At 36.0% G+C, this 12,684-nt stretch overlaps 1 protein-coding gene across 1 annotated transcript in view; it reads left to right on the top strand.

Annotated features, from left to right (window-relative positions):
• Window positions 1-9,310, top strand: part of PGR (progesterone receptor) — a 30,148-nt gene extending 20,838 nt beyond the window's left edge. The window contains exons 5-8 of the mRNA XM_021529398.2: window positions 846-990; window positions 4,186-4,316; window positions 7,350-7,507; window positions 8,917-9,310. Coding sequence (XP_021385073.1) covers window positions 846-990; window positions 4,186-4,316; window positions 7,350-7,507; window positions 8,917-9,072 — 590 coding nt within the window. The 3' untranslated portion in view covers window positions 9,073-9,310. The remainder of the gene's footprint in view (window positions 1-845; window positions 991-4,185; window positions 4,317-7,349; window positions 7,508-8,916) is intronic.
• The last annotated feature ends 3,374 nt before the right edge of the window (window positions 9,311-12,684 follow it).

Below are 12,684 nucleotides of genomic sequence, written 5' to 3'. Positions count from 1 at the left end.
GAAATCAATATATTGAGCAGAAAGCCTGGAAAATACAGTTTCATGAGCTCAGTTTGACACTTCAGTGCTGCAGGAAGCAATGGTCTCAATCACTGCTCTTCCCATTGCAGTTAGCATTCAACAGACCTCTTGAGTGAATTGATTCATCTCACTAAATGAGAAGAAAAGAAACCATTTTTTTTTTGTCCTGTATGGTTTTCTGATGTATTCATGAACTGAACAAGTTCACTGTGGAGGAGCATGAATGCCAAAGCTTGCTTGAAGGAGGTAACAGGACCATGCAATGAGGAACAGGAGTGCTGCTTTCAGTGGCAGGAAGCTGTTAGTTTCACTCAGATAATTCATGACAATCTTTAAATTTATCAAACAACAAAAATAATAAAACACAAACGTACAACTGAATATGGTTCTCTTTAGTTGAGCCCAAGAAACATACTCATATATGGATGTTTTTGTGTGACAACTGCATCTTATGGTAAGAGCACTGATGTTCATGCTATCAACATTAAATGAGAATTGTTTACAGTGATCATGTTACAAACTGTCATATTTTTTACCAAAGGAAAAAGAGATGCATTCCTATCCTCTAAAACAGTAATTTCTGTTAAATAAATTTTGGTGTGAACATTTCAAAATACTGGATGAGAACAAAAAGATACGAGGTTAACTATCAGAGTAAGATACGCAGTTATTACCCAAGCATTGGAGACCTACATCCCCAAAACCTTTCTATGTCTTTCTAGGTGTTCTCAGTTTGATAGCTCATATTTGTAACCTCAATACACCTACTTAACTGCTGTCTAAATTAGAATTATGAAATATTTTATCTTTAATTTAATTTCCAGGTTTTCGGAATTTGCATATCGACGATCAGATAACCCTCATCCAGTATTCCTGGATGAGTCTAATGGTTTTTGCCATGGGGTGGAGATCATACAAACACGTCAGTGGTCAGATGTTGTATTTTGCACCAGATCTGATTCTAAATGAGTAAGTAGAATGCTTCCATGGTATATGAATAACATGTTGAACTTTTATGTGCCAATGGGAATGTGACTCTTGAGAACAAGATTTCATTCATTACTTGTCCTGTTTCAAAAGTAACGGCCAACTCCTCTGACCATATCAAAGTTCAGTATCTTTGGGAGGGGTTTTGTGGGAACCTCAACTATTCTGTGTACATGGTTCAGCAAAAGCAGTTCAGATAGTATTTTAATTATCTAAGAAAAAAAAATTATACTGTCAGAAGATTTACTTCTATTCACCTGAATAAGTCATGAGTTAATGTTTACTAAATGAAACTGAGTGTGGGGTTTTTTGGTTGTTATTGTTTGGGTGGTTTTTGCAAATAGTTTGCCTGAAATCTAAATGCTCAGTAAAAAACTATTTATCAAATAGGAATATCAAGGAAGCATTATATGAGACTGCTCTTTTCTTCTGAGGGATGGGAGGGGCATTTTAGCTTGGATTTTCCTTCTCTATGCTGTTTAATTTAGATAATTGTAATTTCAGTCTTTGTCATTTTTCCAGCTCTGCAAATTAATATTGTCAGACTTGTAATTTTATATTCTTTGGTTATAGTACATGGGGGGTTGCCAGGAACAGTAAAACATAATTTAATCCCTATATTTGTGTTTCCTTAATAAATTTTTCTCAGTTATTTTTTCTTAAAATACTAAAAGAACTGCTATGAAGCAAGCTGAAAGAAAAACAGGTGTTTTGTAAGACATATTGTTTAAGGATTAAGAGGTGCATTTGAGGAAGATCTAGATGCCTGATTTTAAAATCTACAGATGTGCAAGATCCTCCCAGTGAAGTTCTTTGTAGAAGATACTCAGTAGAGCCAACCATATAGCTCCTGACCTTTTCTCTTCCAGATGATTGTAAATCACTGTGAGGTTGTTGAGTAATGAATTGTTTCCTCTCCCATTTTTATTAATTGTGCTGTACAAATGGAAATACTTAGAAGTTATGAGATTGAATGAATTTCTGGCTGCATTGTTGTCCCAGCATAGTGTGATGCATTTTATGGTTGCATTCAGAACAAACAAAGAGTGAGATGGCTTTAAGCAGTAATGTCTGGGGGTATCACCCCACTTGTGGACCACTGCTGGCAGCTTGTGAAGAAGACTTTAAGTACTTTGTTTGGTAATGGTGTTGAGATTTATGAACCCTGATTGTAATCCACCAGACACAGCTTCTAATTACCAACTCAATATCATCTATGCTGGGTGCTGACAACATATTCCTCTCTTGGTTGTAGAACATCTCAGGTCGTACTAGAGTTGTTATAAACAAAGAGCTATGAAAAGTATCTGATGCACTGAATCATATCTGAAATTATTTATTGAAAATTAGTTAGCTTTTAGGACAGTAAAATGTAAACAACTTTGTTATCTACAATGATGTCTAAGCTTGTACTTTCATGTTCACCTAAAGCAAAGGTAACTGCTGAACACTGCCAAGAAAGTTAACTGTCCTGGTCATGCATCCCCATTACTTTAGCTGAGCTGGTCCAAGCACTCTGTGGCTGCACTGTCAAACAGATAAGGAGTTTATATGCCTGAGATGTACCCAGAAAAAGCCATTCATTAGCAAGTGGAGATGATCCCTGACATGACTCAACCATTTAAGAGTGCAAGCACTAATGGCAGAATCACAGGAGTGTGTGCCTAGAGGTAGAAAGAGATAATGGAAAGTCCTTCTGCAGGGGTAGCATACACCGTAGCTGTTTCATGATTACCATGAAACCACAATCCAGAGCTTGTGTCACAGTCAGTCTATCATTTAGTGAACTGAGTTGTTATACTTCTGGGGAAGGATGTGTTTGGTAGCATCAGTTTCAGACCAAGAAGGCCAGTAGTGCTAGTTTGACAAAGTTTTCTTTGTATAAACACGCTACAAGGACTTACTGTTACTTGTATTTTGCAGTGTCTAAAATTTGAGTAAGAACAACATTTAAGGTGCTAACCCCAAAAGCTGCTACTGCTCTTCATAGAAAATAATTAGCAAGAGATGCTGCCAAAAAGTAATAGATAAGGAAATTTAAAGTAGATCCATAAACAAGTCTTTTCAGGTTAAAAGATTAAATTTCTATGGTTATGTAATTTAAGAGCTGGTACAAGATACCAAATGTTGAACAACATTGGAATAATTTTCATTCAAACTGTCAGGAACGCTTTAAATAACAAGAAAAGAATTCCATGCATTGAAAAAGTATTTTTTAAATGGAAAACGTCTTATGTTTTATTGCTGAGGTCACTACTTGCAGTCAGGTTGGAATGCTGATCTGAACCCCTTAGCAGGCAGAGGAGCAAAATTTTATCTTCCTATTATTGTACCTTTTCAAATCAGTCCAAGTTACTGGATCATCAGGTTAATATGTGGTGAATTCAGTCTAGATTAGAAACTTTGTAATGCTAGTATTGCAGTAATTTCAGTTGAAAATTATTCTCCTACTCAGTACACGCAATAATATATACTCAATATACCAAAATCACAGAGAGAAAAATGGTATCAAAGTGCTGCAAAAGCCCCACAGTTTTATGTATTTCCTGTGTGATTTCTTCTGGTTACTTCTGTGGGAATTTAGGAAAGGTTGTATTAATGTCTCCATTTACTTAGCATGTACCATTTTAACTGTTTCTTTAATGGCATAATGTGCTAAAAAGTAATATCATTGATGCTAGAAGTACCAGGCTAGAGTTGCTACAAAGTATCTTGATACAGACATTTTTGCAAATCTAAGAACAAGTTTTTTATAGACTTTCAGATTTGTCTTCAGTTCTATGCTTTGAAATCTTTATGGAGATACAAGAACCTATGGACTTCTAAAATAAGATAGTACCTAGATATTACCTCACATTATTCATTAGGGTATTTTAATTAACAAACTCCCCTTATTTCTGGTGGTTAGCATTCAACTTTGCTAGTTTTTGGGGTTTTTTTCTGGACGGCAGTAACAGATTAAGCATCCAAAATAGTAGCACATTCATTACAGTAAAAAACTAGCATAGGAACAGAAAAAAATCAGAAAATTGTTTATGTTTATAAGCTTATCTTTAATTTTTGTAATGTGATAAACTGCTAACAAGACCTTTCTTTCAAGGAGTTAGTACTGGAGCCATTCTTTGTCTTTGTTTTTATGTCTTTTAATTTATTTTTTTTAACTTTTCTGGGTGTAAGACAGAGGATGAAAGAATCATCGTTCTATTCCCTGTGTCTATCCATGTGGCAACTCCCACAGGAATTTGTCAGACTTCAAGTTAGCCAAGAAGAATTCCTGTGTATGAAAGCACTGTTACTTCTCAACACAAGTAGGTTCTTTTATTTCTTTGTAACACATCACTACTAAAAGGGTTTTGAACCATGTTATTTAACTTGACAATCACTAAGCTCTCTGGCTTAACAAATGGAAATGTCCTAGATGTAATGTTAGTATTCTAAAACTAAAAAATACTTTTTTCTGATGTTTATAAAGAACAAAGAATTTGTGATTCATTGTTGGTTTTATTGTGCATAAAGATACTGGGGAAATGTTGGATCCCTTTTGACATATGGCTATGCTGTGTTACAGATTTTCAAAACAACTGTGCAGTATTTCTGCCTAGAAACATTAGTTCAAGTGACTCTACACAGAATTAAAAAGTCCCAACCAAACCAAAACAACCTTAAAAGTATTAGAATATATTTTAGAATATTTAATAAATTATCTGAGGGCTTTATCTTGACCAAAATCTTAATGCATGTTTGCTTAAAAGAATTAGGGAAGTGGCCATGACAGACAATACTAGCATTTATTCAACTTTTTATAGTTATAAATAGGTGAAGTTCAGCACAGATATAAACAAATGGAAATGTTTTTCTTTGGTTTGTTTCTCTGGAAACAAAATCCGTGGTCACTTAATTATACGCATCTTTTAAAGAATGCAGCATACAGCTGCATTCCCTTTTACAGAGGAAATGTGGTTGCTGGTGAACTTATCTTCCAAAATCTTCTCTGAAATACTAAAATTTGCATCTGCTGAGGCCATAATTGTTACTTATGAATCCCCAAATAGAAAGTTTCAAAGTTATACAGGTGCTGCTAGAAATGAGAATAAACACTTTTGAAAAATATAGTTGAAAGAATGTAAAAGTTTGATTCTCAACACACAATGGAGTCAGAGGAGAGATGGGTAAATCCTGCATGACCTGCTTCTTGGTTTTACAAAGTTTAAGTTATTGATAAGGAATTGAAATTTACTCACTCTCAATCTGTACATGGCTGGTATTTGCATAAAACCATTCTTAAAAAAAAAACTGGTCTCAGCAGAGAGTAAGTTTAAAAATATTAAGTTTAGCTCATATGAACATGGAAATTACTAAAAGAATGGCAAAATGCCATACACTCTGCTAAAGCAGTAATGTGGATAAAAATCCTGATGTAACTCCAGTTGCTTTGTTAGAATATGAATGTATTCCTATTTTAAATGTTTTCCACCTTGTTTTCATCCCAAAAAAAACTTTGGTGTCTATCTTCTGAAATTCAGTTACATTTAGATAAATTTGTGACTTTTCAACTATCTCTGTTCCAGAAAGTTCATATCAAATTCAAAAATGCATTACAGTGGTTGGTTCAATCCCTCTTATTTCTGAGTACATCAGTTTAACAGAATTCATCCAGTTACCTTTCTTTATCAACTGCATTGCACTCAGAAGCTATGTTTTTAAGATTATATGTTTATGTATATGCAAGAAATTACTTTTTAAAAAAAAAAAGTATTTCTACCTGTTCTGATGAGTTTTGCTTTTTGTTCTCTCCTGCATTTATTTTCTTATAGGAAAAAACAATTTGTCACATCTTTGGGAAAAGGAACACACCTAACAGTTGTTGCTGAGACATTTAGTAACCATTTAGTACTGTATAAATATAATTCCACAAAAGTATTTTCAAAAAGCCATATAACCTCATTGTTGTTCTAAAGTGTTTTAAGATTACTTTTATTTTAGTCATGATATTCATCTTAATCCACTTCAGTTGTGAAAGTATAGCCATTTCAGGCTTTTGTATACTAACAGTAAATCAAGTCTAATCCTTTAGTCTCTCATTGTGTCTTGTGTTCAATTTATTATTTAGATTAAATGTTTTTGACATATTTAGATAATTCCAAAGAAACAATAATTTGAATAAAACTGAGTGTCAGTCTCGATACATTTCTAATTTTGAATGGACCCCCAGCCTAAGTTTCAACACTGTATTTGATTTTACAGATTTTTCTTTGAGTTGGCTGAGGCTTAAATGCAATGCTTTCCAGACTTCTGATTTAAAGGAATTTCTAAATCTTTTTACATAAGATTTTGGCTCAGTTCATGCTGCTGAATAAAAGCATCCTCATTCTTGACATATGTTCAAGGGAACAGCTTGAATAGATAGCTCCAAGGAACTTTTTGTTGTTAGGCAGGGATGTGACTGTCTTTTTGTAGAACTCAGAGGAAAAAGGCCATTCACCGGTAGGAAATACCTTTAAAATTAATTTTCAGGGAAAATATAAAGACTTAATTGCTGGTTTAGAGAAGTAAGTCAAGGATAGCTTCCATCTAACCCTAAATTTAATCAGAGTCACTTTATTATAAAACATTCCTTAGTTCTCTATAAAACTGCTGTCAAGAAATGTCCAGAATCATCCAGGCTTTGAAAATTAAGGCATTCTTTTTAACATGACACTTACTGCTAACAGTCACTAACAGGTTCTTTTTTCAGTGTTCTCTTCACGTCCTCATTTTGATTCTCACATCTGACCTTTAAAGAGAGAGAGTTCAACCAATGTTTCCTCCTTGTTCATGTTTTAAAAAGCTATTCACCTTTAAGTCTTTGATCGGTTCTGTTAAGTGAAAGAGGTTCAAACAGGAGATCCAAGCCCTGGCAACTGTACTGTCTGCACTACTTCAGAGCTGTTAGTTCATTCCTGGACTCCATTCTGAAGCACTCCAGCTAGATCTCTCTACCACAAATTCGCTGTGACGAGGGCAGATCCTCAGCAGTGTATGGGTCAGTCCATAACGCGTTTCCTCAAAGACAGGAGTGGTTTTTTAAGCCATATTTTTTTTCCCCGGCAAACACATGTTTGTTAGGCTTAGGGATATTTCTAGACATAAGGGCATTAGCAAAATGAACTGATTGATCCTGGTGTATCCTTTTAACTAATTGTATCACTGTTTTTGGAGTAACTCTTGAATGGGAAGAAGTACCTGGCACATAACAATGAATTGCACTGTACAGCATGAAACACTGTAAATTTTTCCTGTACTTTAAATTTCATTGCCTTCAGAGTAAATTGTAGCTCAGCTGGTTTGGTTTTGTTTTTAAGTTCCTTTGGAAGGTCTAAGAAGTCAAAGTCAATTTGATGAGATGAGAACAAGTTACATCAGAGAACTGGTGAAGGCAATTGGTTTGCGCCAGAAAGGTGTTGTGGCCAACTCACAGCGTTTCTATCAGCTTACAAAACTGATGGATTCCATGCATGATGTAAGTTTATTTGTTAATGCTTTCTGCTCTTTATGTAAGAAGGAGTTTCTTAAAAGTAATTCTATGGAAGGGAGTTGTCAGCATTACTAAACAACAGAAGAAAACAAAAAGAAATCCTTTATTGTATATGTTTGTGTGAATAGATAGTTATGTATGCAGCATCAGTATATGTATTGTGCACATATGTTATGGTATACAATATCAAAGTATTTGTGAGACATGCATTAGAGTGCTACCATTTTATTTCATTTTTAGTGCAAAATAACCACTACAATTGTGGGCTTTGGTAGGGGTGGTGTATATGTGTGTGCGAGCATGTGTGTACTTGTTCAGGAAAATAGTGTGAGGAAGAGGCAATTCAAGTTGCAAAGTCAGATTACTAAGAATTGGTGAAAGGCAAGCAAGATTGTCTTTGTGACCTTAGTTCAACTGGTTTTATGTGGATATTCTATACCACTTTTTCAGTATCTGTCTAGGTTTGGAAATTGAGTAATCTTTGACAATTCTAGATACCAAGCCCTGGACACTTTTGAACTCAATGTTGGTTGTGAGGAACTCCGAAGGACTGCAAGATGGGCAGGATCTTTGCATCTTTGTATTCTTCAGAATTCAGCAAATCTGCATTTTATTTTAATGCAAACTCTTCCTTTTAAATGCATACAGTAAAATAACTTGTGAGGAGGGAGAGAGGTTTGCTGCAAAATAACAAAGTGATGTTTGATCCATGGAGCATCTTCATTCAAGTCTTGTTTCAGCTCAGGCTGATAAAGTGATGGGAGATACAAGGAAAAGAAAAATCATCACACTGGAGAGATTGTGTGATGTTAAAGTGTAAGGTAGCAGAAATAGTCTGATATTTAACAACATAATGATTACTGGTCTGAAATAAAAATTGGAACCTCTGAGAGAGGCTAGAAGAGATGTAATAATCATGCCTTGAGCAGTTGCTTTCAAGGGATGAGAGTCTGTGGAGGTCAGTGTTTGCAGCATACATGGATATGATCATAATGAAAACCATGGCAAAGCTTACAGGTAAGTAGTAAATGCTGTTTCCCGGAGCAGTGATTAAATAGCAGGATGTGATCAAAGCATAAACTTGGGTGTGAGAATAAGGTGAAAGGTTGAAAGCTTATTAAGTAGTTGCCATTGTTCATCACATATGTTTTGAGTGAGGGTGATACTACTTTGTAATATTAGTGAAGCAGTGGTTTTATATGACTTGCCATAGCTATATGTATAATTTTTGCCGTTAATAGGGTCTGACAAATACCCTCATTACTGATTCAAGAAAGGACAGGGTGAGGTATAGAATGATGTCAGCTGATGAATGTATAAATGATTGACAGCATGTTTATGTGGCTGTATTTCTGTTAGCCTGATTGATCATGTTTGTATTTTATCAAATCCAGCTGGTGAAACAGCTCCATCTCTTCTGTTTGAACACATTTCTCCAGTCCCGTGCACTGAGCGTTGAATTCCCTGAGATGATGTCAGAGGTGATTGCTGCACAGCTACCCAAGATTCTAGCAGGGATGGTGAAACCTCTTCTCTTTCACAAGAAGTGAAATGTCTTTTCTCTTATCATAGAGATGATATTTGGGTCATTTTTTGTTTGATTATTTTGGTCAAGATTTTGCCATGTCAGGACTTCAGCATATTTGACATACTTACCCTGCCAACTGCTTTATACCTGTAACATACACAAGCCATTCAAGCTTGATGTACATATTGTGAGTTCCTGATTCCTTAACTGCAAAAATCACAAGAGTCATTAAGAAATGTTTTATAAACTTGTCTAAACTGCTTTTTAGATATGCATATGAATGACAGTGAATAGACTTTCCAGATTTCTAACAACAGTTAAACATTTTTCTTACACATTGCACACTCTTGAATTTCTGGTATGACATGGTGCAAAATTTTTACTTTAGTACATTGTGTGCATGGGTACATGTGAGCATGTGCATAATGTAAGATTTTGGAGGAATTAAAATAAATATTGCCCACATTTTCTTATGCATATTTTACTTTTTATTACTGCAATGCCATCAGAAATAACTAATGTGCTAGGCACACAGTATACATTCATAGTCTCATCTGTGGTCATGTTGCATTGAAACTCTTAAATCCAGCATACTGTTTTCTGCATAATTCAGTGGGGCTCTTTTTCAAAACTCAGAAAGTTTAGGAGAATTTCAGTGTGTATTACACCAGAAGTAATGTGTATTCAAACCCACTAAGCTTTGGTTTGTGTTATTTTACCTTAAAAGTTCAGCACTTACTAAAGCTAAATCACTTAGCTGTAATCCTAAATTCATCAAATCTTACATTCTGTATTTCAGAAGCTTTAAATAGAGATGTTTTCACTCACTGCAACTCTTAATAATCTTAATGTTTTGAATTCCAATGCTGAACACTCAATCAGCCATTAGCATCAAATTATAGTGAGATTAGATGCAAAAAGAAATGGAAAATATGACTGCAAACATTTTGATACACATCAGAGTCATTTCAGTATGATTTAGTAGAGCTACATATTTTCTATTTTAAAAGCATACCATTATAAATGGGGTAACTGTCAAAAAGGAATTGGATTCAATTAGAAATGAATATTCAACTGAAAAATTATAACATGGTGGTGTTTGTTCCTTTGATACACTTAGGAAGCAACTCATGCATTTAAGGCAGTAAATTGTAGATATATTCAAACAGCAGAGAAACAGATAAACCTTAAGGATTTATGAGTTTATTAAAATACAACAAATTTTGGCAGTCATTACAAATGATACATAAACATAGGAAATGGTGAGTCTTGTTTGGATAGTTCTGGCCTTATGCTTTTGCTTTTGCACATGGCTTGTTAGATGCCCCTATTGTGTCACTGTGTCCTGCTGGTGGTGTGTAGCTTGGTCTGTACAGACATATCCTTGTCACATGAACAAAGGCCCCTGGGATGTAAGTTCAGTATCCCCAGCTAAATCAGGGTGCCCCTCATTAAAACTATAAGTGATGTTGCTTGTTGGTAAAAATTACATCTTGGAAAAAACTGTGGACAACTGACAAGTACAGGAATGTCTCAAGGTGTCCTTACTGGTCATAATTTCCTAAAGCCAAAGAAGAAGAATCTACATTAGAACTGGGAATAAGAGCATTTTTGAGATCCCCACATAGCAGTACAAAACCCACTAGAGCTGGTGCAAATGTGTGACCCTAGATAAAGTGGTATAGACAGACTTTTGTGTTATTTGACTGTGTTTGTCATTTCTAACTGCCTAGGAAACAATGTCTTTGATATTCCATACAGTCTGACTTTTAACTGTGATCCTTAAAGCAATTATGTTTTAATAAATACCACAAAATTCTTTATTTCTACATCCTGAAGTTTTTTTTTCTTTATTTTGTGTTTGCATCAGTAAATGTGACTTTCAGTAAAAAAATCCATTTCAATCATTCCACTTCCATGTAACAACAGTATTTCCATGCATTATTTTGGAATTGAAGTATTGCCACATGATTTACCACTGAGTAAGCAGACTGTCTATGTTACTGTTTAGATAGAACAGATAACAGAAACTTCCCACACTAAAAATTACTCCTCATCACCCTAATTTTGAAATTAGAAGACAGATCAGGCAGTATGTTTGGCTTAGGAATGCATGAATCTGCCTACATCTGCATTTTACTCAATCCCTAAGTGGCTGACATGTCACCGTGTCCCATGAATATGACAGATTAGTCTGAAATGCACTACATTTGCCTCAAAGGCATAATCAAAAAGGAAAAAAAGATACCTTTTGGGAATAGATAACAAAGCTTAAAAACATTCTCAAATTGTATTTCTAAAAGACCTCTAACCCAGAAAATTCCTAGAAGTTCGTGGCCATGCTGAATTCACTACACAAGATGGAATGATTGGGTAATTGTGGTTGCTGTAAGTCTGAAAGTCTTGTGATCATTATGCAATTGCCCGAAGTTTGAAAAAAAATTCCAGCTATAAGCCCAGATTATAAAATGGCCTTTGGTGTCCATTTTGATATTGTAATTTGCTCTGGGTTACGTAGAGACCATGAACAGTGGAAAAGGACTTGGGGGTGCTGGTTGACAGTGGCTGAACATGCTCCAAGATGTGCCCAGGTGTCCAAGGAGGCCGATGGCACCCTGGCCTGATCAGCACTGCTGTGCCAGCAGGAGCAGGGCAGTGACCGTCCCCCTGCACTCAGCACTGCTGAGGCCACACCTCCAACCCTGGGCTCAGTTCTGGGCCCCTCACTGCAAGAAAGACATTGAGGGGCTGGAGCGTGTCCAGAGAGGGGCAGCGGGGCTGGGGAAGGGGCTGGAGCACAAGGGCTGTGAGGAGCAGCTGAGGGAGCTGGGGGGGTCAGCCTGGAGAACAGGAGGCTCGGGGGGACCTCATCACTCTACATCCATCTGAAAGGAGGATGTAGCTGGGGGGGGTCAGGGGTCTTCATCTCCCAGCTAACAACCGACAGGAGGAGAGGACATGACCTCAAGCTGTTCTACAGGAAGTTCAGGTTGGATATCAGGAAGATTTTCTTAATTGAAAGTGTGGTTAAGCATTGGAAGGGGCTGCCCGGGGAAGTGATGAAATCACTATCCCTGGAAATGTTCAAGAAATTACTGGGCTTACTTCTATGGTTTACTTGACAAGGTGGAGATCAGTCAAAGCTTGAACTCAATGATCTTGGCAGGTCTTTTCCAAACTAAATGACTGTGATTCAGTGAACATCAATCAATATACCTGATTTCTTCCTTCCCTGCAGAAATCTTGTGTACTATGACTTTTCAACCCTGCAGCAATGTTCAGAGAACTATTACTTGATTTTCTTACTGAGTACAAGGTTTTACAGTTGTATGTCTTTATGTCCTTTTTTAAAGAGCAAAGGATTTTGGACCTGAGCTTCACAAATACGGCTAAATAAACATCTTGTAGTGCTTCTCAATGTATTGAGCAATGCAGAATGCTGGATCTTATGGTGTGTTTATGTACTAGGAGTAAGGTTTCAGCAGATGGATTTTTCTTGTTTTCTGACATTTAAGATGTGACTGATTACATTTTAAAGGTATGAAACCTGTTGTATTAATTAGAAAGCTTGTCAGCCGTCTTCTATAGGCTTTTGTTTTGAGTTATCCCTAAAAGGTCTTCATGCACTGAATAA

This window comes from Lonchura striata, chromosome 2 (assembly GCF_046129695.1).
Source record: "Lonchura striata isolate bLonStr1 chromosome 2, bLonStr1.mat, whole genome shotgun sequence".
NCBI lineage: Eukaryota > Metazoa > Chordata > Aves > Passeriformes > Estrildidae > Lonchura > Lonchura striata.
Note: the sequence above shows the minus strand (reverse complement) of the source record. Positions and strands in the feature narration are given on the sequence as shown.